Here is a 26,426-nt window from a genome sequence, read left to right on the forward strand (position 1 = left end):
ATATCTTCTTAATAAAATCATATTTAAAAAAATAAAAATTCAAAATGCATTTCAACTTTAGCCTAATTTTGAGAAATAAAATCAATCTTTAAAAAAACCTTGATACTTTTTTTCATAATTCATGCATGAAAGGGTTAAGTGCTCTCTCTCTCTCTCTCTCTCATTTGCATAATCAACATATTTTAATAGAAACTGTAATATTTATATGCACTTTAATTATTTACTACGAGTACAATTATTAATAAATGTGGTAATATCTCCTAATCATGACAGTCTGTGTTAATTAACTAATTACAAATAAAAGTACACAGTATGTTCTTTGAAACATTCTTCTCTATTCGAAGTAGATGTTCAGTTTTTCAGCTCATGTTCTATATGTTGTTATTAAACTGGATTTGTACATATTTGAAATGCACAAACTGAAGAAGCCTTTTCCAGTTTGGATCCAGATCGTTCCACAGACGAACCCTTGAACTGACGAACACTGACTCTTTATACTTTTACAGTTTGTCAGATTATTGAACAGAATATCAGACATTGTGTTAAATGCTCCAGTTTTGTGTTCAGTAAAAGTCCCACAGAACAAACACAGGTCAGGATTAAAGACAGAACTCCTTCCAAAACTCTGCTGTAAACCCCAACAAGTTCATTTAACGAAGAAGGAGGAGGAGGAGGAGGAGAAGAAGGAGGAGAAGAAGGAGGAGGAGGAGGAGAAGAAGGAGGAGAAGAAGAAGGAGGAGGAGAAGAAGAAGAAGGAGGAGAAGAAGGAGGAGGAGGAGAAGAAGAAGGAGAAGAAGAAGGAGGAGAAGAAGAAGGAGGAGGAGAAGAAGAAGAAGGAGGAGGAGAAGAAGAAGAAGGAGGAGAAGAAGAAGAAGGAGGAGAAGAAGGAGGAGAAGAAGGAGAAGAAGAAGGAGGAGAAGAAGAAGAAGGAGGAGAAGAAGGAGGAGAAGAAGGAGAAGAAGAAGGAGGAGAAGAAGAAGGAGGAGGAGGAGGAGAAGAAGGAGGAGAAGAAGAAGGAGAAGAAGAAGGAGGAGGAGGAGAAGAAGAAGGAGAAGAAGAAGGAGGAGAAGAAGAAGGAGGAGGAGAAGAAGAAGAAGGAGGAGAAGAAGGAGGAGGAGGAGAAGAAGAAGAAGGAGGAGGAGAAGAAGGAGGAGGAGGAGAAGAAGAAGAAGGAGGAGAAGAAGGAGGAGAAGAAGGAGGAGAAGAAGGAGAAGAAGAAGGAGGAGGAGGAGAAGGAGGAGAAGAAGAAGGAGGAGGAGGAGAAGAAGAAGAAGGAGGAGAAGAAGGAGAAGGAGGAGAAGAAGAAGGAGGAGAAGAAGGAGAAGAAGAAGGAGGAGAAGAAGGAGAAGGAGGAGAAGAAGAAGAAGAAGGAGAAGAAGGAGGAGGAGAAGAAGAAGGAGAAGAAGAAGGAGGAGGAGAAGAAGGAGGAGAAGAAGAAGAAGGAGAAGAAGAAGGAGGAGGAGAAGAAGGAGGAGGAGAAGAAGGAGGAGGAGAAGAAGGAGGAGGAGAAGAAGAAGGAGAAGAAGAAGGAGAAGAAGAAGGAGGAGGAGAAGAAGAAGGAGGAGGAGAAGAAGGAGGAGGAGAAGGAGGAGAAGAAGAAGGAGGAGAAGAAGGAGAAGAAGAAGGAGGAGAAGAAGGAGAAGGAGGAGAAGAAGAAGAAGGAGAAGAAGGAGAAGAAGAAGGAGGAGGAGAAGAAGGAGGAGAAGAAGAAGAAGGAGAAGAAGAAGGAGGAGAAGAAGGAGAAGAAGAAGAAGGAGAAGAAGAAGGAGGAGGAGAAGAAGAAGAAGGAGGAGGAGAAGAAGGAGGAGGAGAAGAAGGAGGAGGAGAAGAAGAAGGAGAAGAAGAAGGAGGAGGAGAAGAAGAAGGAGAAGAAGAAGAAGGAGGAGGAGAAGAAGGAGGAGAAGAAGGAGGAGGAGAAGAAGAAGGAGGAGAAGAAGGAGGAGAAGAAGGAGAAGAAGAAGGAGAAGAAGAAGGAGGAGGAGAAGAAGGAGGAGGAGGAGAAGAAGGAGGAGGAGAAGAAGAAGGAGGAGGAGAAGAAGGAGAAGAAGAAGAAGTCTAAACATATTGAATTAAGTAGTTACTTAAGTACTAGTACTTAAGTATTCAAGTACTAGTTAACACCTTTAAAATGATGCATTATTCGTGTCTGTAGCTTAAATACTTTTGGAATCAGAGTATCAGATGTAGTCGGGTAGTCCCTCCAGAACCACATGACTTGACCCTCGTGTATCTCCTCACAGCTCAGCTCCTTCACATGAGCTCAGACTTGGGAATCGTCCAGAACCTTCAGTGGTTTGTGGTCTGTGTGCTCTGCTCAGGACTCAGATGCTTGTGGTCGTTTGTTTTGTTGGTTTGCTTTGTTTTTTTGGGCTGTTACTGATATGAGAAATGACAAAAAGTCACTTCAGCCTTAATGCAGACGTTTGTTCTTTTATTTCTGAAGACTCAAACACACACTTGTGGTTTGGCAGCGGTTTAATGGCAGAGTTCACACACCACCTTTAATACATCCGATAAAAACAATCTGGAAAACATCAGCTAATTCAACTGGTTTTTGTTTGACATTTGTCTGCGAATACAGCGAAACCATCGAATAAATCCTCAAAAATAAAACAAGAGGAAAATAAATGGAGACGATAACAAAGAACGTGAAAATATTAAAAATAACCCATTTTCACCGTCGTTTTCTGTGTTTTTACTGTGAATGAGTGGAATTTAAGGTCAGACTGGTGCTCGCTGCGCAAAATTCCTCTGAAATAATGAGGTTTATTATAATAAAGTTCAATAATTTCACCATGTGTTCAATGTTACTAGAATCATAAAAGTCAGGATGTCTGTGTTTATTTAAACAGGAAACAAAAGAAAAACTGTGGAAAGAAGCAAAAACTGAAGAAAAGCCTCATAATCTGCTCTGCTTCTTTGTTATATGTGTTATTTTTTCTATTTCGTCTGTCAAATGTCTGCTTTCATGTCCTGGAACTGTACGTCTGCAGTTCACATTCAACAAAAAAAAGAAGAAGAAAATATTCAGATTTAGAAGAAAATGCAACGACATGAAGCTTTGGATCATCAGACGCTCCGACGTGACGAACTGTTCTGGAACTTTTCAGTCTTTTCTGTCCTGAACTATTGAACTAAAAACCTGTAAATGTCCTTTTTTTGCTATTTTGCGTTGGTTCACCTCGACTAAAGTATCTTTCAGTGCATGGAGAACAAACCTGCGAAACACGGACATGTTTTCATTTAGAACGGGTTCATTTCAGAGTTACAGTCATTCCAGCTGGAGTTAGTGGACGTGCCCTTCTGCTGTTTTAGATCGATTCTGTTCTACAGGTTTCATTTCAGATGGTTTGTCTCCAAATATTTTCAACCATAGCGCACATTTCCTGTTTTGTCCATTTTTTCCTTAAATTGTGTGCATTAATGATCGGACACTAAGATATATGTTAATGTTCTATTTAATTTTAATGAGATTTTATTTATTTATTTAATGTGTTTTTGAGACGTTTCAAAAATCCCATCTGAGAAACTACATGTTCAGTTTGAATATTTGATTTATATGTTCACAATTTTCTTTCCAAATGGTTGAAATTAATTGAAAATGACTTCATTTTCTTGCAGATGAAAATACATTTTGATTTTTGTATTTTGAAGTTGTTGTTTTTTTTTCATGAAGCATCAAACCACGAATAAAGTTTTGTCATTTTTACAACAAAAAAAAGGTTAACTGTAATTTAATGGAAATAACCTTTTTCTTTTAGTTTTTAATCCTACATTTTTGTCTTAATGCCTGAAAATGCAAATATAGTTTGATTTTAATGTGTTTTTTTAATTGCAAAAGCATCAACTCATCACAAAATTTGGTGTGTTTTTTTTAACCATAAAAACTGGCTGATCAGGTGTTGGAGCTGTTGGATCGAAACACTCATTTTATTTGTTTTTAATCCTAAATTGTTGAATTATTACCTGCAGAGCCACATATTTAAATTTCAATGCATTTGATATTTTTTTTAAAATTCTGAAGCATCAACTCATCCCAAAATGTGGTCTTTTTTACTGTTTAACTCTTTAATTACCTGTTGTTTGATGGAACCACTTGTTTTCTTTTAGCTTTTCACCCTTTTCTTTTTTCTTTCCCACATTCTGGGTTTAAAAAGCAGAAATTCTTGTTTTCACTTTATTTTTTCCCTTCAATTGTTGCATTATTTCTTGCAAAACAACAGAACATGTGGGTTTTTATCTGAAGCAACAAACTGAAGAAGCTGAAACTGGGATTTTTCCTGCAGATGTTTTTCTACTGATGACCTTGGTTGGGACGTTTCAGCTGACGCTGCGGCCGTTTGGCTCTAAAGCCTGAATTCAAACACAACTTCCTTTTTCATCCGAATTCTTCATTCATGGTCGTGTGTGTCTGACAGACGCTCCACTCATACTTGGACTTTTCTATCTTTTGTTTGTATGAAATAAAATCCAATAATATGAGGGTCAGTGGAGGAGTCCTGGTCCTGGTTCTGGTCTGGGTCCGGGTCTGGGTCCAGGTCCTGGTACAACTCCAGGCCCTGGTACTGGTCTTGGTCATAGTCCAGGTTCAGGTCCTGGTACAGGTCTGGGTCCAGGTCCTGGTACAGGTCTTGGTCATGGTCCTAGTCCTGGTCCTGGTGCAGCTCCAGGTCCTGGTCCTGGTCCAGGTCTTGGTCCTCGTCCAGGTTCAGATCCTGGTACAGCTCCAGGTCCTGGTACAGGTCTGGGTCCGGGTCCAGGTCCTGGTACAGGTCTTGGTCATGGTCCTAGTCCTGGTCCTGGTGCAGCTCCAGGTCCTGGTCCTGGTCCAGGTCTTGGTCCTCGTCCAGGTTCAGATCCTGGTACAGCTCCAGGTCCTGGTACAGGTCTGAGTCCGGGTCCAGGTCCTGGTCTGGGTCTTGGTCATGGTCCTAGTCCTGGTCCTGGTGCAGCTCCAGGTCCTGGTCCTGGTCCAGGTCTTGGTCCTCGTCCAGGTTCAGATCCTGGTACAGCTCCAGGTCCTGGTCCAGGTCTTGGTCCTGGTGCAGGTTGGGGTCCTGGTCTGGGTCTTGGTCCTGGTCTTGGTCTGGGTCCAGGTTCAGGTCTTGGTTCTTCTACTCATCGGGGCTGTAGGCGTCTCCACGGCGATCCAGATTCAGTGGCGACAGGGGCGGAGCCTCATCGTCATCGTGGGCGTCGACTGAGTTCTCTTTGAAGCTCCTCCTGCTGACGCTTGCTCCTCCTCCAGCTCCTCCTCCGGCTCCTCCTCCGGCTCCTCCTCCTCCTCCGAGCCCCAGGCTGCTCCTGTAGCTGCTCCCCCCTCCCAGACCGCCGCCGCCGCCGCTCCGAGGTGCAGGACTGACGTACCCCCCCTCGCCGCCGCCTCCTCCTCCTCCACGCCTGGGAACGCCACCAGGAGGAAGAGACAGAGGAGGAAGAGGAGCGTCAGAAGGAGGTGAAGGAGAGGAGGAGCAGGTGAAAGAACAGTTAAAGGCCCTGAAATCTAAACCCCAACAGGAGGAAGAACGTTCGAAGAAGGCGGAGGTCAGAAGTGTCTGAAGCAGGAGGCGGAAAAAAGGAGGAAAAGGAGGAAATAGAAGGAGACCGCGCACATTAGAACATTCAACTAAAATACAAAGAATGGAGACGAATGTGAACGTTTAGACAAAGACAAGAACTCCATCAGATGAAACTGTAACATCAGCACAATGAAAGGAAATAAGCCTCATGTTTTACAGGATGACAAAAACACTTTATCTGAGTGGAAACAACAGAAGTTATGAGTTTGTCTCCATAATAAATGGTTTTTTCTGTGTATATTTGACCTTTAGTGACCCCTCAGACTGTTTTTATTACCTCCACCAGGAGGTTCTGTTTATGCCAGGGTTTGTCTGTCCGTTAGCGTGCTACACAACTCAAAAAGTTATGGACAGATTTGGATGAAATTTTCAGGGTTTGTTGGAAATGGGATAAGGAAGAAATGATTAACTTTTGGGGGTGATCCGGAAGAAATCCTGGATTCTGGATCACTTTGAAATTTTCGTTAACATTGTGGTAAATGGGGCCAAAATTTTCGTTTCCCAATATCTCGCTTAATTATTGACCAAAACTCATGAAATTTCACTCAGGAATTGACAATGGGGTCCTCTATCACATTTCAAAGGCTGATCCGGATCTGATCCAGAAGGCGGATTTTATCTCAATTTATATAAAAAATGGGGGTGCCCTTACTTTTTGGCCTACTGTGCCTTTAATATTAAAGGTAGAAATTTCTGACAAGCGCCATCGTGTAGCTCAGTCAGTTCCGCATCGGGAGTATGCCACCGGATTTCATGTAGCTTTAATACTTCAGGAGCTAGAGCCAGAAGAAAACCGCCATTACGAGAAATGTGATTTTCGTGAATAACTACTGAACTAATAAGGATATAATTATGAATCCAGTTGCTAATGGTATGTTTTCATGGTCAAGGAATCTTAAAATATAGGTAAAATAAATATGGGACTAATATTTATGGTGGAAATCACAATATGGGGGAACTGTGCAAATCTCATGCAATTTGACTCAGGGGTTTACAATGGGGTGTTCTATCAAATGGCAAAGACTGATCCGGATCTTTCAAAAAGTTATGGACAGATTTGGATGAAAATTTCAGGAAATATTGATACTGGCACAAGGAACAAATGATTAAATTTTGGTGGTGATCGGGGGGGGGGGGCACTGATCTGCCTTGGCGGAGGTCTGCGCTCTCAGAGTGCTTTTCTAGTTTATTAATTTATTGATTATTCGGTCTGTGTTACAGCTTATGGCAGTAATTTCTGCAGAATATTTCATTTTTTTAGTTACTTTTACAGGTCTATTAAACAACACTGACACTTTTTACAACCTCTGCTAGAAAATGTGGATTTTCAAACATAAATGCATTATTTTTACATACACTCATTCACAGATATACACTGTTAATATTATGTCTACTCATATTTTATGTCTACCTTTATTTTATTTTACTTTAGTATTATTTTTATTTCACTTTTTGTTAAAGTTTATTTAGTTTTAGTTTGAACAGATAAGGACAGATTTGGCTAAAAAGCTTCTTAAACTTACTGCATTTTACTTTCTACTAAAGTTTATGTTCATTTACTTTAAGGATAAGATGACAAAAAACAAAACCACAAAGAAAACTTCCACGTAAATATGTATGCAGTCCAATATGGCTGCCGCCGCGTGATGTCACAATATGCAAATTAGATGAGTACATTTACTCCCATCCTAAACTTTGGGTCAGACAATATTTTTCTCATTTCCAGTTTGACTTTACCTCCAAACACTTCAAAGATACAAATCTTGATCTCAAAACGGAACAAAATTGTTTTTTAATGATTAAATTAATTTTAAATTATTTGCATTTAGAATTTTCTTCCTGATCCAGGTTTATATTTAGTCCAGATCTCCTGAGTTTAATCCTGGTTTTATTCCCCTCTCTGTTCATGTAACTTGGTCTGAAACATCTGCGGCCGAATCTCACATCAAGCTTTATTTCCTGTTTTTCTGACTCCTCCCCCTCCTCTGACTCCGCCCCCTCCTCACCTCAGTTTGCTCTTCAGTGCAGACACCTCCCTGCTCAGGGTGTCGTTGGCCTCCCCCGCCTCCTCCAGCTCCCTCTGCAGCTTCCTGCGGGCCGCCGCCATCCTCTGCGCCTCCTCCTCCGCCTCCTCCAGCTGATGCTTCAGCTGCTTCAGCCGGATGTTTCCTTTCTCCGCCTGAACAGTGAAAACAGCAGCCGTTTACCCTCGTCCGCTGCCAGCGTTCGACAGGTGGAACAGACGGGGGCGGGGCTCTACCTGGTCTTTGAACTGCTGAGCCTGTTTCCGCTCATCCTCCATCTGAAGCACAAAGTCCTTCAGCTTCTTCTCCTTCTGACGCAGGTTCTTGGCGTTGGCCTGTCGCTCCCTGAACATCATCAGCACATGAACACAAAACGCAATATTTAAAGAAATAGTTGAACACAGAGCTGATATTCTTGCAGGAATTGAAGACACACACACATGACTGTTCCTCATCAGTTGTGAGTCTGTCTCTTTTTTCATCTTTAAATCAGTCAGTGTTGAACAGTCCACCTCACATACAAACAGTCAGTTGTGGACAAACGGAACAGAACTGAAAGAACTTAGTTTTCCAGAATGGGGAACTCCACAGCAGCAGTCACCGGACACTCTTCCGAGTGGGGGGAGCACATCAGGGGTGCATGGGCGATATTGTCGCAGGATATTTGGATCAAGAAAGCTGAGAGGGGTGAATCAGCGACCCCTCAGACGGACCCTCCAGCTTATGGACTGAGGTCCGTCGTATAATAGTATGGGAGCAGTGGTGGCTGCTGGTCTGTCAGACAGGGGAAGTTCTGTGTCGCTTACATCAAAAAAAACCCAGTCCAGTTCTTTAAACATAAATTCGTCCTCTGTTCCTTTTTCAGAAAATCCTCCGTTTCCTTATCGTACCAACTAAACAAGAAAACGTTGAAATTCTGTTAAATGTAGCCCAGTTCGTCCAGTGGTTGTGTTTTCTTTCAGGTCAGTAAATGAACAGTTCATTTGGTTTCTGTGATTCCACAGCAGAATGTGTGACGGTATTAAACTGAACTGTGTCAGTGAAGGAGCAGATCTGAAAACAGCTGTCAATCAAACCGCATTCAGCCTTTGGACCCATCCTCCAATCAGCACATGGAAGCCTGGCGTCCGGCCCAGCTGAGCTCCGCCCACAGCTCCACCCACAGCTCCATTCACCCCCAGAGACACCGAGCGTTCGGACGACAGGTGTCATGTGTCCAGTGCTGGTCCAGTCTGTAGTGGTTTTAAACCAGTTCCACTCAGTCCCATTGAAGTGCATGGACGCTGAGCGTCTACGGACAAATGCACTGAGCAGAGATGGAATGAACAAACACAGACACGGGAACGGAGGAGAAGTGAACAACATCCAGTCCACTGATCTGGGATCAAACTGATTCTGAACCAACTGGTCTGAGAGATGAACGTGTTCCAACACATTTGGAGTCAATGAAATGAAAACAACTGAACAGATTTGAGCATTTAATGGGAGTCATTTTAGGGTCAGAGGAGCTTCCACTGCAGTCTGACACAAACACCTCTGTATGGGAGGTATATGTCCCATATGTCAACCCGATACCCTGAGTTCGTGAGTAACCCGCCAATCCAGGCATCACTAGTGAGGGGGGCTTTATCAGCAGAATGCACCACATCGGGGCCGGTTCACTGTCACCTTCATTTTGCAAAGGGAACCAGGAGACTACTGCTGTAGTAGAGTGGATCACTGGTGCGTGCAGTCGTATGTATCTGTATCACACTGCTCACTTTCAGTATCAATCAGGTGAAACTGGATAATCTTCCACGGCACACCTGATGATTTCTCACGGCACACATATCTGTCGCAGCACACTGGTTGGGAAACACTGCTCTAGATGTTTGTGTAGACGCTGTAGATGTTTCTCTAGACCGGGGCTGTCCAGTCCTGGTCCTCCAGAGCCTCTATCCTGCATGTTTTAGATGTATTCCTCCACACACCTGATTCAAATGATAAACCATCATCCAGTTCTGCAGAGGAATGATAACGACCGTCAGGTGTGCAGGAGGACGGATACATCTAACATCTATACATTGGATACATCTATCTGTCATGCAGGAGAGTGGATCTGGAGGACCAGGGTTGGACAGCCCTGCACTGTATCTGCAGGTGTGTCCCCACCTGCTCCAGACTGTTTTTTTTTTTTTTCTAGTCTCTGTATCTGCATCTCCAGGTGCGTCCTCACCTGCTCTCCGCTTCCAGCTGCTCCTCCACCTCCCTCAGCTTGGCCTCCAGGGCGGCGACAGAGGCTTTGAGTTTGGATCGGCCCTGTCCTTCCATCTCCGTCAGCTTGGCCTTCAGCTCTCGGTTCTGCCGCTCCAGCTGCTGCCTCGACCCCTCCTTACTCTGGGACGACGCCCGCTCGGCCGCTAGCTCCGCCCCCATCTGCTCCACCTGAAAGAACCACAACCAGGTGTTTAACCACAGGTTTAAGGAGGTCACATGGTACAAACCCTGCTTTCATTTCCATGTGTTTACAGTTTGATGCACTCCACGCTGATTTTAATGTATCTGGTTTAGATCAGGGGTGTCAAACATGTCCGTTTGAACAATATTTTGTCTGTTACTAAATGTTTTGTGTATTTGTAATTCACATTTTTAAGGATACTTTGTAGATGTAAACTTGTTCATCATGTTATTAAAGTCTTTCCACAGTTTTAGATCCTATTATCCTACATTTGGTCCCTGAACTGAGCGGGCTCGGTCGTCCCTGGTGACTGCGGTGTTCGTACCATCTGCTGACTCTTCCTCAGGCGGTCGTTCAGACTCTCCACGTTGGCCTGCTCCTCCTCCAGCTCCTCCTCCAACTGGCTGATCTTAGCGTCCAGACGGCGTTTTTCATCCGACAGCAGAGACCTGATGATGTGGGAGTCCACATCAGCTCAGTAATAACAGGGGAATAATGTGCTAATACTGATTAATAACCATGTAATAAGTCTTAACAGTGCGTATTACCCATGAAAACAGTACATATATCTATGAACTCAAATTTATTAAAAATAGTTCATTTATGTTTTGAAAAATACTGAACAAATATTGCATTGTTGTTGCAAAAACAGAAGATTATTGCACAACTCATTGCACATCGTTCACATAGAAGTCTTAGTTGAACCATCAGTCAGGGCTCCGCTCTGAGTCCTTTAGTTTAATACTTTAATAAAACCAAGACAGAAAAAACTGCAGTTTAGCATTTTCAGTCCTGGTTCATCATTATTACACATCAGCCACCAGTCACAGCATCAAACCCACAGTGGTGGAAGAAAAATCAGACATCTTTGTGTTTCCTGCTGCATCAGACAAACACAAACAAATGCAAATGAATATTTTTTCTTTATTTTTAACAAGAATAAATAACAAAACAAAACACATTTGTTTTGTTTAATGCTAAACTTCTCGACCATCCAGGCGTGTGTCACCATGGAACACATTCTGTTTCTAATATGTCTGATCTTGTGGGTTTTTTTTATTTTTTTACTTCTTTTATGTGTTTTCTTACTTTCCAGATGAGTTACTGGTCAGTTCTTCGTGCAGTTCATCTCGTTCTGTTTCCGCCTGTTTACGAGCTCTTTCAGCTGCCGCCAACATCTGAAGAAGACGGAGAGGTTCAGGAAGTGAACCAGTTCAGGTGATATGACATCATTTATACTAACTGCTTAACCAGGTTAACTAACTACCATCTAACTAACTCCATCCTCCAGGTTAACTAACTCCATCCTCCAGGTTAACTAACTCTATCCTCCAGGTTAACTAACTACTATCCTCCAGGTTAACTAACTACTATCCTCCAGGTTAACTAACTCTATCCTCCAGGTTAACTAACTCTATCCTCCAGGTTAACTAACTACTATCCTCCAGGTTAACTAACTACTATCCTCCAGGTTAACTAACTCTATCCTCCAGGTTAACTAACTCTATCCTCCAGGTTAACTAACTCTATCCTCCAGGTTAACTAACTACTATCCTCCAGGTTAACTAACTCTATCCTCCAGGTTAACTAACTCTATCCTCCAGGTTAACTAACTACTATCCTCCAGGTTAACTAACTACTATCCTCCAGGTTAACTAACTCTATCCTCCAGGTTAACTAACTACTATCCTCCAGGTTAACTAACTCTATCCTCCAGGTTAACTAACTCTATCCTCCAGGTTAACTAACTACTATCCTCCAGGTTAACTAACTCTATCCTCCAGGTTAACTAACTACCATCCTCCAGGTTAACTAACTCTATCCTCCAGGTTAACTAACTCCATTCTCCAGGTTAACTAACCCCATCTAACTAACTAGTCCTCGTTCCAGTCGGCTCTGACCTCGTGCAGGCGGACCATCTCGGCCTCCATGGTTTTGCTTTTGCGTTCTGCCTCCCGGGCTGAGGACACCAGCTCCTTCTGGGCCAAACGGGACTCGTCCAGGTCTCTCTGGAGCTCCTTGACCTGGGCCTGCGCAGGAACAAGCAGCACATACAGCACTGACACTGAGACTCAAGCCAGGATGTCAGACTCACTGCAGTTCAGGGGCCAAAACCAGACCAGTTCAGACCCAAAAACTCTCATAATAACCTACAAATAATGACAACTGCAAATTTGTTCTTTTTGTTTCAGTGTGAAAAGTAAAATGACATAAAGACACTTACATTTACGAACTACCCTTTCACAAAAAATGTGAATAAACTGAACAAATAAGAACATGAAATGTCTTAACAGAAGTGTAATTTAACCAATCTTCTGTCTGTTATTAAAAGTTTTGTGTACGTTTAGTTCCACTGTGATCTGTACGTTGTAATGAACATGTGTAAATGATAAACTGTACATATTTTCATCATCTAATTTTACTCTAAAACACAGAGAAAAGTTTGGAATTGTCATTGTTTATAGCAGGGGTGTCAAACATTTGGCCCGGGGGCCAAATCCAGCCCATCAAAATTTCCAGTCCGGCCCTGGGATGAATTTGCAAACCGCAAAAATCACACTTCAGATATTAACAGTCAAGGATGTGGAACTCATTTTAGTTCAGGTTCCACGTACAGGCCAGTGTGATCTCAACTAAAATAATAGCACAATAACCTGTAAATAATGACTCCAAATGTTCTTAGTTTAATGTGAAAAACATATTACATTACACCTGTAAATAATGACCTCCAAATTTTTCTCTTAGTTTTAGTGTAAAAACTTATATTAAATTATGAAAATATTATCATTTACAAACTATTCTTTAACAATAAAATGTGAAAAGCCTGAACTTTTGTGAGTAAAATCTGAACATTATTCTTCCTGTTACTAAATATTTGGTGCCTTTGTAGAGCCAATCTGTAGTACGCATGTAGAAATGGTAAGTTGAGGTGTAATATTGTTAGAATTGCGCTTATTTTTCTCAAGAAATCTCAGTTTTCTCAGGTTATTCACATCATTTTGTTTAAATACTTTGTAACTGTACATATTCTCATAATTTAATTTTGACTGCAGTAAAACAAACAGAAAAGTTTGGAGTCGTCATTATTTACAGGTTATTATGCTGTTATTTTACTGGTCCGGTCCACTGCAGATCAGTTTGGGCTGAATGAGGAACTGAAGTAAAATGAGTTTGACAGCCCTGGTTTATAGGTTATTATGTTGTCATTTTACTGGTTTGGCTCATTTGAGATCACACTGGTCTGAATATGGAACCTGAACTAAAATAACTTTGACATTCCCTGGTTTGACTCATTTTTGTGGTGTCTTCCAAATGCACTTCCTCACCACATTAAAGCTTTTCTCTGTGTTTTATCACCATTCCTCATCACATTCTCCTCTGTATTTCCTTGTATACTGACGCACCTGGAACTTGCGCAGCTGTTTGACGGCCTCCTCGCGGCCCCGCCCCGTGGCCTCCAGCTGCTCCTCCATGTCCTTCAGCTCCCCCTCCATCTTCTTCTTTCCAGCCAATGCCTGGCCTCGCTGCTTCTTCTCCTCCTCTAGCTCTGCCTCCAGCTCACGCACCTGAACACAGGTCACAGGTCACTTTAAGTATGTAGAACGTCTGATTTGCTCACATATTTTCGACTTCAGCTTCTTAGATGGAGTTGAACAAACACAGACTGAAACACTGGGATTATTTTATTTATAAATGTATTTTATTTCCATTTCCATCATATTTAGTTGGAATGACTTCAATAATTATAGTTTCTGGTCTGGTTCTGAAAGTCAGAACAGAACTGGGAATGAAATCTGTTCAATGACTCCACTGACTGGAAGCACAACATTTCAACATATGGTTTATTATTTTCAATTTTGACAGGTTTTTTTTTCAAAGATTTCCTTTCCTTTTGTTTGTTTTATTGATTATTTTTTTCATTTTGTTGATTATTTCTTCACTTTTGTAAATTTTTGGTTGATTTTGTTTGCATTCTTGGTCATTTTGATCATTCTATTGTTTATTTTCTTCATTTGTTCATTTTTTGTCTGTTTTGTTTATTTCTCTTCATTTTGTTGATGTGTTTGATGAGTCATTTTATTTAAATGGGAAAAGGATAAATCTGCATGTAGAGGTTTTTCTAAATCAATGAATCAGGTTCTGCTTTGAGATACTTTTAAGGAACACTGTAGTAAACGTTAAGGACTTTAATTATTGGTGGTGTTCTGTGTGTGTTTTGAATTTGGTGTTTTATGTCAGGTTTTAACACTGAGGTTTATTCTGTGTTTTATGTATGTTTTTAATGTGGATTATGGCGGAAATTTCTACTTTCTGGAACTTCTGCTGCTGTAACACTGTTACAAAAGAGATTTTTAACCTCAATGAGTCATTTTTTCTTGGATAAATAGACGTTAATACTAATACAAATACTACTACTACTACTACTACTACTACTACTACTAATAATAATAATAATAATAATAATAAACAAAATATGAAACAAATTGAACAAAAATGACCAAAATAATCAACAAAACAAACAAAACTATCAACAAACTGAACAAAATGATCAACAAAATGAACATAATACATGTTTATATATGTTTGAGTCTGGTACTTTATGTTGTACTGTGTGTCTTCTGTCTGTTTTTAGTGTGAACGTCAGTTAATATGTGTGAAAACGCCTCTGCTCTGGATGTGAACTGTCTGATACTGAACCTGTTTGATCAGCTGTTTCCTTTTTTCTTCTCCCATCTCGTCTCGGGCCTGAATCTCCCTCTCGTGTTGACTTTTCATGGCCTGTCCGTTGACCTCCAGGCGGAGTTTAGCGTCTTCCGCCACCTGCAGCTCGTCCTCCAGCTCCTCCATCTGAGCCCTCATCTCCTCCACCAGGGTCTCCAGGCCTCGCTTGGCTTTCTCCAGATCATGGACCTGACGACGGACGCAGATGAAAAAGTGTGAGCTCAATGTCAGACCCGTCTTTTTCTGACGGTTCTGTGGTTTCCTCTTACGTTCTTCCCCACGTCGTCCTTGGAGCTCATCAGGTCCTCCATCTCCACCCTCAGGGCTTTGATGGTCTTCTCGGCCTCCTCCAGGGCGTCCTGGTTCTCCTCCAGAGCTCGGCTCAGAGCCAACACCCGGGTCTCCTTCTCCCTCGCCTCAGCCTCGGCCCGGTCTCGCTCTTCGGCAAATTTACAGGAGACGGATCGCTCTTCTGCCAACATCTGAAGAACGACAACAACAAAGGAGAGGTGAAAATCCACACGACACAGTGAAGACGCAGAAGAACTCATGTAGGTGGTTTTTTGACAATATATTTATTAACATTATTATATAAATAACATTATTTATATAAATAATTATAGAACTCTGGTATAGCGCCTTTACTTAAACTATCCTTGGACACTATTTTTTCCAAGTCCGTTATTAATGGTCTGGTTAAAAGATTCTTTTGGCTTGTTCTAATATCATTTCGAAGCTTGAGGAATTTAAAGAAATATTTTTTTATCTATGTCATATTTACATCTAATTTCATATAACATATTATTTGAGTTAGGCAGATCTAAATCCTGAATTTTCTCTAATCCATTCAATGCCCACTTTCTAAACACAGCATCTGTTCTTCCTGGTACAAGGTGCTGATTTCCCCACACAGGACTGGACTGTGATAAAGGGCCCAGTGTCTGTGTTTTAGTCTCATGTGTACCTGGTCGAACTTCTTCTGCTTCTTCTCCAGGTTGGAGACAAGCTGCCGCTGGTTGTCCAGGTCCATGAGGACGTCCTCCAGCTCCTGCTGAACACGTCCTCGGCTCTTGTCCAGTTTGTCGTAGGCCGACGCCTTCTCCTCGTAGTCGGTGTTGGCCGCCTCCAGCTCCCTCTGCAGACGCTTCTTCCCCTCCTCCAGCAGCTCCACGTTCGCCAGCGTCTCGTCCAGCTTCTTCTTGTAGTCGGACAGCTGGCGGATGGACAGAAGGTCAAAAGGTCAGAGGTCAAAGGTGGGTCGTGGCGCCGTTGGGAGCCGTTTGCAGACGCTCACCTGCATGTTGAGGCTGGACACCTGCCTCTCCACGCTCCGCTTGACCTCGCTCTCCTCCTCCAGCTGCTCCACCAGGCTGTTCCTCTCCTCCTCCATCTGACGGAGACGCCCTGACACGTTCAGCTTCTGACGGGTTTCCTCTGCCAGCAGCTCCTGCACGACCACGACGACAGAGGAAGGAACAAATAAAGCAGTTAATTCTGTTCAAAACCCTGATGAGGACTTTAGACAACACAGGGTTTCACACACTGAAGAGTTTCTATAAATGTTCTGCAATAACTATGAAATATTTATGCAATATCTATCAAAACATAAATGCACCATATTTATATAAACTGAAATTCATAGATATACATGCTGTTTACACAGGTAATACATACTGTTAATATTTTGTCTATTTTTTATTCTACTTAGCTCTATTCTGAACTTACTTTTGTAAAAATTTTTATTGTATTTTCTTATCTTATTTTAAGTTTTTACCATTTTTTTCTTAAGTATTGCTGTTTTATTAATATTGTTGCGCTGACTGGAATAGCACTTCTAATTTCATTATACACACAATGACAATAAAGGCTATCTATTCTATTCTATTCTATTCCTGAAGTTTTTGACCTGTGGTGAGTTTTCTTTCTTTCTCCGTGCATTTGGAAGTAGGTGAGTTATGTCAGAACCTTCTACTTAGAACGACAACCAAAGGAACTTCTTGTAACTGTCAAACATTATATAGATATATGATTCTAGTCTGTTTATTGAAATTTATGGATATTTTTTTGAGAGAGAGAGAAAAGCTAAAAGTTTAAGTTATGATGAACGGCACCGTTTCCTTTCTTGTCTGTCTGTGTTTAAGGGCACATGTAGCTCAATGTTGGCTGGGATACCTTATGAAAAAAGTTATATATTATTGTATCCAACTAATTCCATAAATTACATACTTTTTGTCAAGTAAATTTGCCTTTTTAGGCAAAAATAATATTTTCCAGGAACAAGGCTATTCTACTTTCTTGAAAGTCACTTCATGCAGTGTGCTAAGAATTAATGACAGTATACCCAAATATTTTCATGACAGTTTGTGTGGATTCAGTCTAAAATTTTCCTCTTTAATGTAAATAAACTTTTGGATTCAGTCAAATACAATGTGTGTTTTACTAAACTTATGAAAACTTGACTTTTTATAGACACACGGTTCTCAGACATGATCTTTTACAACATGATGCATGGCTGTAGATTAAACTACCAACAGTTTCTACACACATACAGCAGCAAAATGCATCAAAAACATCAGATATATACTGCAAAAAAAAAAAAGTAATTTAACAGAATTTTCACTGTTTATTTTACAGATTTTTCCTGTATTTTCAAGATGCAGGAAAATATTAATGAAATGACAAAAACAGACTGTGATTTTACATGTTAAATGTAAAATAACATGAAAAAACTGTAACTGTGAATAACCATAAAATTTCCATTTTTTTAAAAGAATTTTTTTTTCTTTTTTCACAGAAAAATACAGTTAAAATACATTTGCAAATGTATCGTAATTTCACAAATATTTCTTTTCTATTCATGAGATTAAACTGTTAATTTAAAGTTTAATACTTTAAAAAAAAAAATTAATAAAACCAGATAAAATTACTGACAATTAACGGTAACAGAAGTATTAGTTCTGTCAGTTGAACCAGACTTGTTTGTTAATTGAAAAATATCTTGTGTAATTACAGGAGGTTTCACAACAAAAATGTTGAATAAATGTATTTTTGTGAATGTATAACATGTATAAGCACTGATAAACTGTCCAAATACAGTTTTTATCAGTGGATTGGACAACTGAGTCTCACTGAAAATTATTTATATATATATTTATAGGGAATTGGATTGTTTTAATACATGAAAATATTCTCTATTAAACATTAAAAAGTCAAAAAAAAAAAGCAAAATCTCATGTAAAGTTAGGGCAAAAAACTGTATTTTAATTATGGAAAATTACCATATGTTCATGAGATGGTTATTTTCTGTGATTTTACAGTATTTTTTTCAGCACCCCTGCTGCCAGAATACTACTGTTTTTTTGTTTTTTTTTTACAGTGTACTATTAAAACACTGACAGGGACATGATGACCTTTGGACTGTCTGTGTTTTAACTCCATTTGTCCGATAACACTTAAATCCTAAAGTGTGCTTCCTCGTTGCTCACCTGTGTGTCGTGGAGTTGTGAGCTCAGACTGCTGATGTCTTTACTCAGTTTGATGTTTTTTCCTTCTGCTTCGTTCAGGACACTGGTCACACTGTCCAGCTCCATCTGAAACATCACACACATGAATGGAAAGCCCCTCCGGCTTCTGCGTCTCCCTCTTCGTTCTCGTACGTACATGTTGTACGGTTTGCGACTCACCGTCATCTTGGACATTTTCTCTCCCAGCTCCGTCCTCTGCCTTTCGCTCTCGTTGAAGCGTGAGTGGAGGTCGTTCAGCTGAGCCTCCACTTTCTTCTTCTTGTGTTCTACATCCTGTTTGGCGTTGGCCAGGGATCGGAGGTCAGCGCTCAGATCTGCTGCTTCCTTCTCCAGAGCCTGTTTGGCCTTTTCCAGACCGACCCTCACCTGGACCACAGGTGAGTGCATCGCTTAAAGTCTGCATTCAAGTGTTTTTTATTTTATATACAGTTTCACTTTAATTTTATATCAATCAGATCAGTCATTTGTTTAAACCATTTCTTAAACATCTCTTATCACATCCTCAGTTATTAAATAGAATTTAATACATTTACCTTTATGGTGTGTTTATGTACAAGTGCATTTTTTCACATCTATAAGACAGTTCAAAGATCAAATGCACTAATAGAAAATTCTATATATTTTGTTTGGACGATATGTATGGTTATTGTTAAAATTCATTTATTCTTTATGGTATTTAGGGTTATTTTCAGCCAAAAAGTAGCACAGATGATGCTACTTTTCTACAGTTCACAGAGCCGAGATATACAATTGCGGAAAAAAAATGCTTAGACCATCCAAAGTCATCAAAAACAATGGTTATGCAAGCAAGTCCTAACTCCTGTGTGTATCATGTGACTAAAAACAGACCGAAAAGAAAACATGGAATGAATAAAAGCACTGTTTTTGTCAGTACAATGACACAGATACTGATGGAAGAACTGAAGGGATTTGGGTTTTTATCCAGAAAACATGTTAAATGGATAAATATCAGCTGTGAAATTCAACCACTATGAGCTATTTTTGTTGTTCTCATTATATTTGTCCAAACAAATGGACCTTTAGTTGGACCAGACATTAAAATGAACAAGAAACTGAAGAAAACAAGGGATGATCTAATAATTTTTTCTGTATGTTTCATAAACTTTGACAAATATTTGAACTTTTCGATACATGCTAACTGTTTAATAATGTCCCATGGTTTCTTTTTTTTTTTTACCCTCTTGGCCTGCTCCAGCTGCTCCGTCAGCTCCTCCACAGCCTGGTTGTGTTTCTGCCTCAGGTCCTGGACCTGGGCCTCGTGGCTCCGCCCCTCCTCCTCTATGGCTCTCTTCAACATGGCCACTTCCTGTTCACGCTTCGCCCTGACAGTCAGACACATGTGAGGTCAAAAAAACACAATACAACCAACAGCAGCACATGATACTGAGGATTATTCATAAAAGCTCACGATCAGAACTATTCACCTGTTTGCAGATGACGCCCTGATCTATTTTAATGTTAGACTTATCTCAGGAAGAGGCTTTGTACTGTTTAGTAATGAATTAACTATATTAAAAAGGTCTAAAATGATGACAAATAATAGAAATAATCAACAGTAGTAATACATTTATACATACAATGCAGCTCACATCAAATTTTATAGACACACAGTAGGATTTCAACTTATTTTTTTTTATAACTGGAAGATATTATAAATAATTTGCTAAAGAATTCAATTTGTTTCAGCAAAATGTACTTATATTGGGTAAAACTGTTTCAGGATTTCTTATGTATTCTTGTCTATAATTTATTAAACTATATTTCTTGTTGTGAGATTTTATTGTTAAGTCAGATCTGCTTTAACTGTCTTATTAAATACAATATTTCAGTACTTATTCATAGGTTATGGCTTGTTTTTTGTGAGATTTAATGTGTTTTACTTCTATTTTTGGCTTAATAATTTCATGTTTTCTATTTCATTTAACTTTATAAAAATCCTCTTTTTCATGTCAGCCTGTTTTTGTTTCCATCTTTTGTCAGTGTCTTATAAATTTGTGATAATTTCACATTCCATTAAAGCATCTTTTCACTCTTTTCCTCATGGGATAAAACTCTATTTAAGGTGAAAATATAATATATTTCTATCTGATCAAACCCAGTCTGAACCTGTGGAGGGGTCAGTTTGTCGACCGTGGTGGTCTATGTTGGTACAGACCGTAGTTCCTGCTGGGCGGCCGTCGTGTCCAGACTGTCCTCCAGTTCAGAGCGGAGAGCGTTCAACTCATCGCTGAGGTCGCGTCTTGCCGCCTCCACCTTCCCTCTGGCCATCCTCTCCGCCTCCAGATCCTCCTGAAGCTCCGAAAGCAACGACTCCAACTCCCGAATTTTCTTCACCGCCGCCCCTCGCTGATTGCTCTCCTCCTCCAAACTGTGAACAAACATTCAAGTAAGACCACAAGAGTAAAACGTCGAAGACTTTACATTATTTTAGTGTCTTCATTTCAGGTAGAAATCAGTGATAGCAGCGACACCTGTTCTTCAGCTGAATTAGCAGAGGAGTCAATGGCAATCTTGTATAAGTCCAGAAATCTACTCAACCATAAGACACTCCACATAACTGACTGTTCACTTCTACTTCCTTCTACGTCCTATTGTGTGTTAGTGTGGAGCTGGACGTATAAAACAACTGTAAAACCAGCCATACATATTATTAATAAGGCCGCTTACCATGAACATACTAATGAATTGTTTATGAAATCCCATATTATGAAATTTAATGATTTGGTTTACTATAAAATAATACAAATAATGTATAAATCCAAATTAAAGTGACTCCCTGTCTGTGTACAAAGGTTCATCTAAATATGATTTACCAAATGTTTGTAAATGTGTTGAACAAAAAGCTAAAAAACAGACTAAAAGCAGATGTATATATATGTGCTGTTGGAGTTCAACTATGGAATGAGTCCAGCCTGGATTTAAGAAAATGTAGTCCATTTTTGATATTTAAAAAAATGGTACGTAAGGCAATGTTTGAAGGATACAACTGTTAAGTTCTAATAAGAAATAAGCAAATAATTTATTTTTGAATCTGCATTAAATTACCGTTAATTTGGTTGGTGAAGTTTTCTATTTTTCTGGTTTATTTTCACCTTTGAATGTTTTTGCTTGTTTGTTTGATTGTATGCATTGCTGTTTTTTTTTTTCTTTTTCTTATATTGAATGCTGGGTAACTGAATGTGTTCTGTAGGACAGGCATTAATGTCAGCGTTCTGCTTCTGCCTGGACCTGTTCACTCATTAACCTGTTGGTAATGTTTGTAATGTTTGTAGTGTTGTTGTTAACACTGGTTGTATTATTATGTGATGATTGAAGAAAGAATTTCATCATCATCATCGTCATCATCATCATCAATCTACACGATGAATTGGAAAAATTGGGTTTTACTTTAATTTTGAGGTTGATTTGTATTCATTTCTTGGAGCCTCTTAAACCCAGCTGCCCCCAGCAGTGGTAGTTCCTTCTGTGTTGCCATGGTAATGCTATGCAGTGCTTGTAACAACTTACACATGCTATACCTCCACGTTACCAGAAGAGCGTCAACTAAAAGCTCAACAAAACCAACTACTGAAAAACAGAACACAACTCAAGCAACAAGCTCTTAAAGGGAAAAATATATAAACCAAGCTAACAGACCAGCGAATGTCAGGAATAATTTAAGAAAACAACAAAACTATGAGACAAACTTTGCAACGCTAAGCTAACACTAAACAGATCCAACAGTACAAGGATTATTTCTCAACCAATAAAACGGACAAATGGACCAGGGTTGAACAGGTCTAACTCGGTTCCTCTGGTCCCCTTCACATCCACTACACTATGTTTGGATGCTGGTCTTTCCATCATGGGGGTTCGTACCGAGCCTGTGTGGCCTGAAGCTCCTCCTCCTTGGCGGCCAGCTGGGCTCGGAGTTCGGCGAGTTGGGCCTGAAGGTCGGCGTTCTGGTCGTGGAGGTCGGCAAGCTCCGCCTCCACCTTCCTCTTGGCCTTCTCCATGTCCTGACGACCCTTCTCCTCCTTTTTCAGACGAACTGAAACATGAAGATAGCATCAGATTTAAGAGGCTTTGGTATATGTACATTTACGCTGGAGTTTTTATAACACAGTATTTGTACTTTTGATGCTACTGTATTTTTGTGTAGTATAGTTTATTGTATAGTATGTAGTATACATACATAATGTTTTTACAGTGAAATATTTGTACCATTTCTGTATTGTTAAAGTTAAGAGTTTGTACCTTAATCATGTAATTTAATAGCATATTTGTACTTCTAACATTGTGTTTGTGTATGTATTATTTTTAGAGTGCAGTATTTCTGCAGAAGAGCATTTGTGCTTCTACAGCAACAGTTTTTTTAGTGAATTCATTCCTTGAATAGTACAACATGTCCAATAGTAACACAAGATTCAGAGTATTATTACTGCAAATATCAGAAATATCCGCTTGTTTGCTGACGATACTGTGATTTTTCTGTAATGCTATAACTATTGCAAAAAGAGGCTTTGAATTGTTTATTATGTATATTTGTCCTGGTAAATACTCTTCCCAGGTGTGTTTCAATTGCTAGTATTAGGTAATTTTTGCAGTATTAATATAATACAGACTTTTATATCAGTTTTTGTACTCTAAATACTAAAAATAAGCATTTGTGCTCCAACATTAACAGTGTGGATAAAGGAACTTTCGAGTTGTATTGGACTGGAAAGACTTAAATATATCGCAAAGGGCAAAAGGAAGGACTTTTATAAACTCTGGGAACCATACATGAATATCATAATTGATGGAAATATGCAGTCAATTTGATTTTTAAAGATGATGATAATCATTATTATTATTTTAAGTCATTTTATCACTACTATGATTTCGTTCATTATAACGTTATCATTGGTGATATTTCTGTTACGGCTTTTTTTTTTTAACACTTAATTTTTATTAGTTATTTGTCATTTTGTCATACAGAACACAAACAACAATTGCAACAGATAATAGTCACAATCTAATAGTAATGCTAATTTAGGTTACAGTTATGAAATAGTAAATTTCTGTTACCACTGTTATGGGAGAACATCTTAATTTATTGTTGTGCAAAGTGTGTGTGTGTATACATGGGCATGTGTGTCTGATGTATTTGTATAATGTTAAAAAAAGTTAAGTCATATTGTAAAAAAAAAAAAAAAAAAAGCATGTGTTTATACATTTTGGTATTACTCTAGCACAGTAGTTTTATAGTGACATATTCATACTGTTATTGTTTTAGAGTTTGAATTGTGACCAGTTGTATATAACAGTATTTGTATGGTGCAGTCCTGTAATAGAATATTAAAACCCTGACCCTCCAGCTCAGAGATCATGGACTCGTGTTTGGCCTTGAGTTTGGTCAGGTTCTTGGATTTCTCCTCCTCCTCGGCCAGGTTGGAGCTCAGATCAGCCATCCTCTCCTCCAGAAGCTTCCTCTCCTGCAAACACAGACAGTTAACTCACCATCAAAACAACCAAACACCCACCAAACTGCTCATCTGTACCTTTAGCAGTTTGTTGTTCTGGTCCTCCATCATCAGCACGTCCTCCTCCAGCTTCTTCACTTTTCCCTCCACAGCTGTTTTTTCCAGCTGTAACTTCTGACAGGCGTCCTCCTGCTCAGCGATGTGAGCCTCCATCAGCTGCAAAACACCACCATGCATTAGGCTGGACTTCAGGATGTTAGCATTAAGACATGTAGAATTTATGGTGTGTATGGAGTTTGATTTTCTGTCACACTGAACAGCAAAAAAATAGTAGCATGACGTGTTTTAATTATACATATAGAACTTATGTTAGTTTAGGGGCCACATTCAGACCAATATGACCTCAAGTAGGTCAGACCAGTAAAATAACAATATAATAACCTATAAGTGATGACAACTCCAAAATTTTCTCTTTGCTTTATAGTAAAAAAAAAAAAAGTAAAATTACAGTAAAAAAAAATGTTAACATATGCAAATTATCCTTTAAAAAACATGAACAACCATAAAATAAGTTGAATTTTAACAACATTATGTCTCATGTTCTCATTTAAACATGTTCATGGAAACTTACAGATCACAGTGGATCTGAGAATACATAAAACATTTAATAACAGGTATATTTCTATATATATGTATTGTTAAAATTCCACTTTTTTTTTTTGTTCATATTTATTCAGGTTATTTACAATTTATTGGGAAAGGATAGTTTGTAAATGTAAATATTTTCATAATTTAATTTTTTTCACATTAAACCAAAGAGAAAGTTTAGAGTTGTCATTATTTATAGGTCATGAGGTTATTATTTTACTGGTCCGACAACCTTGAGGTCATATTGGTCGGAATATGGAACTGGAACTATACTGATTTGGACCCCTTTGGTCCGGACTGGACCCTCTGATGGGCTGGTTTTGGCCTGTGTGGTATTAAATGAAGGATGTGTGGTCCTTAAAGTCAACTCGATGCACATAATTATTTGTCATTTATAAACATTTGCCTTTCCACTCTGTTGTAAATATCTATACAGTCTGTATGGTTTTTATTACTATTATTATTTTTTATTTTATATTGTTTGTTTTTTGCACTATCTTTATGCTTGTACACTTTCCTTCTTGCACTTTATTGCTACTTTATCACTATTATTACTGCTATTTTTTGTCACTTTAGCCACTTTAACAAACTTGTTTCTATTTCTTATCTCTTTATTTTTCTATTGTATTGTCTTGTGCTGCTGTAAACACTTGAATTTCTCCCTTGGGGGATCAATAAAGTATATCTTATCTTATCTTATTTTATCTTATTTTACCTTATTCTGTTGCTGCCTTGACCATTGAGGGATCAATAAAGTCTATCAATCTAATCTAATCTAATTCCTCCTCGTCACCTGCATCTGCTGCTCCATGTCCTTCTTCTCCTGCATCAGGCCGTTGCTTCGCTCCTCCTCCTCCTCCAGTCGGGCCTCCATCTCGTGCAGCACCTCCTCCAGCTCCTGCTTCTTGGCCTCCAGCCTCACCCTCATCTCCTCGGCCTCGGTGTACAGCTCCGTCTCGGCCTGGAGCCTGGACTCCAGCTGGGCCCGTTCGTCCAGCAGCTGCACACACACACACAAACATCTGTTCATTCACCGTCAGAACAGGAAGCCGGACCTTTACCTGTTCACCTCTCTCACCTGGGTCTGTCTCTGACTGATGTCCTTCAGCTCGGCCTCGGCTTTGGCCGCCACCTCTCTGGCCGCCTTCAGCTCCTCCTCCTTCTGGCCCATTTCCTCCTCCTGTCGGGTCACCTGCAGCAGGGGCTTCACCTGGAACAGCACAGGTCACATTTATGCGTTAGTCCAGTGTTTTTCAACCTTAGGGTCGGGACCTCCCGTGGGGTCACCTGGAATTCACATAGGCTCGCCTGAAATTTCTAGTAATTGATAAAAATAAAAACTTACAAATAAAAAATATACAGTGAGTTGAGAAAGACAATCACAATACATAAAAGACATACATAAATTTGTGATTTAATGGAAAAACCGACATTACGCTCTTCAGTTTTTTCGACATTTAGTAAATATCGGTAAAGTTTTGTGGAGATGTCCAATGGAAAAGCAACTACTGTCGTTCTGTTTCTGTGTCAAATGTTCATTGTGGTCAGTTTCAGATGCTGCAGCTCTTTCATAATTCATAGTTTCAGTTCTTGTTTGTTCAGTATTAATTGTCCTCCTTGTAAATCACAGCTGGACTGACTGGACAGATCCTGACCAAGGAAAATCACATTCTCCCTTTGCGCAGTAATCTCCACCTGGATTTACTGCCTTTGTCCACAATAATAGACATTATATAGACTAAATGTCCTCTAAAATTAACGTATATTTGCAACATAGTATAGCAAACTATTACACGATCCAAAACAAATTAATTTTAGCAAAAAAAAAAGTTTCTGTTTTGAATGCCTGGGGTCGGCAGAAATGTGTGGTGTTAAAATGGGGTCAGGAGTAAGAACAGGTTGGAACCAGTGCATTAGACATTCATGGTGTGAATCTGAAGTTTAAAGTCAAGTATAAGTGAGAGACTGAAAATACTCAGACACACATTACATGATGAAATATCATATGGTAATAAATGCTTTTAGTT

General features: G+C 39.6%; 1 protein-coding gene across 1 annotated transcript in view; it reads right to left on the minus strand.

The window, feature by feature from the left end:
- Positions 1 to 7,581: 7,581 nt before the first annotated feature.
- LOC115423547 (myosin-11-like) overlaps positions 7,582 to 26,426 on the minus strand; it is a 30,521-nt gene continuing 11,676 nt past the window's right edge. Inside the window, exons 9-28 of the mRNA XM_030140391.1 lie at positions 25,478 to 25,609; positions 25,193 to 25,399; positions 23,830 to 23,967; positions 23,640 to 23,763; positions 22,166 to 22,337; positions 20,463 to 20,675; positions 19,485 to 19,629; positions 18,446 to 18,652; positions 18,248 to 18,352; positions 16,057 to 16,209; positions 15,727 to 15,975; positions 15,032 to 15,244; positions 14,739 to 14,951; positions 13,445 to 13,606; positions 11,942 to 12,070; positions 11,130 to 11,218; positions 10,366 to 10,489; positions 9,819 to 10,027; positions 7,840 to 7,948; positions 7,582 to 7,758 (exon numbers count right to left, since the gene is read on the minus strand). Coding sequence (XP_029996251.1) covers positions 7,582 to 7,758; positions 7,840 to 7,948; positions 9,819 to 10,027; positions 10,366 to 10,489; positions 11,130 to 11,218; positions 11,942 to 12,070; positions 13,445 to 13,606; positions 14,739 to 14,951; positions 15,032 to 15,244; positions 15,727 to 15,975; positions 16,057 to 16,209; positions 18,248 to 18,352; positions 18,446 to 18,652; positions 19,485 to 19,629; positions 20,463 to 20,675; positions 22,166 to 22,337; positions 23,640 to 23,763; positions 23,830 to 23,967; positions 25,193 to 25,399; positions 25,478 to 25,609 — 3,270 coding nt within the window. The remainder of the gene's footprint in view (positions 7,759 to 7,839; positions 7,949 to 9,818; positions 10,028 to 10,365; positions 10,490 to 11,129; positions 11,219 to 11,941; positions 12,071 to 13,444; positions 13,607 to 14,738; positions 14,952 to 15,031; positions 15,245 to 15,726; positions 15,976 to 16,056; positions 16,210 to 18,247; positions 18,353 to 18,445; positions 18,653 to 19,484; positions 19,630 to 20,462; positions 20,676 to 22,165; positions 22,338 to 23,639; positions 23,764 to 23,829; positions 23,968 to 25,192; positions 25,400 to 25,477; positions 25,610 to 26,426) is intronic.

Source organism: Sphaeramia orbicularis, chromosome 8, assembly GCF_902148855.1.
Source record: "Sphaeramia orbicularis chromosome 8, fSphaOr1.1, whole genome shotgun sequence".
Taxonomy (NCBI): Eukaryota; Metazoa; Chordata; class Actinopteri; order Kurtiformes; family Apogonidae; genus Sphaeramia; species Sphaeramia orbicularis.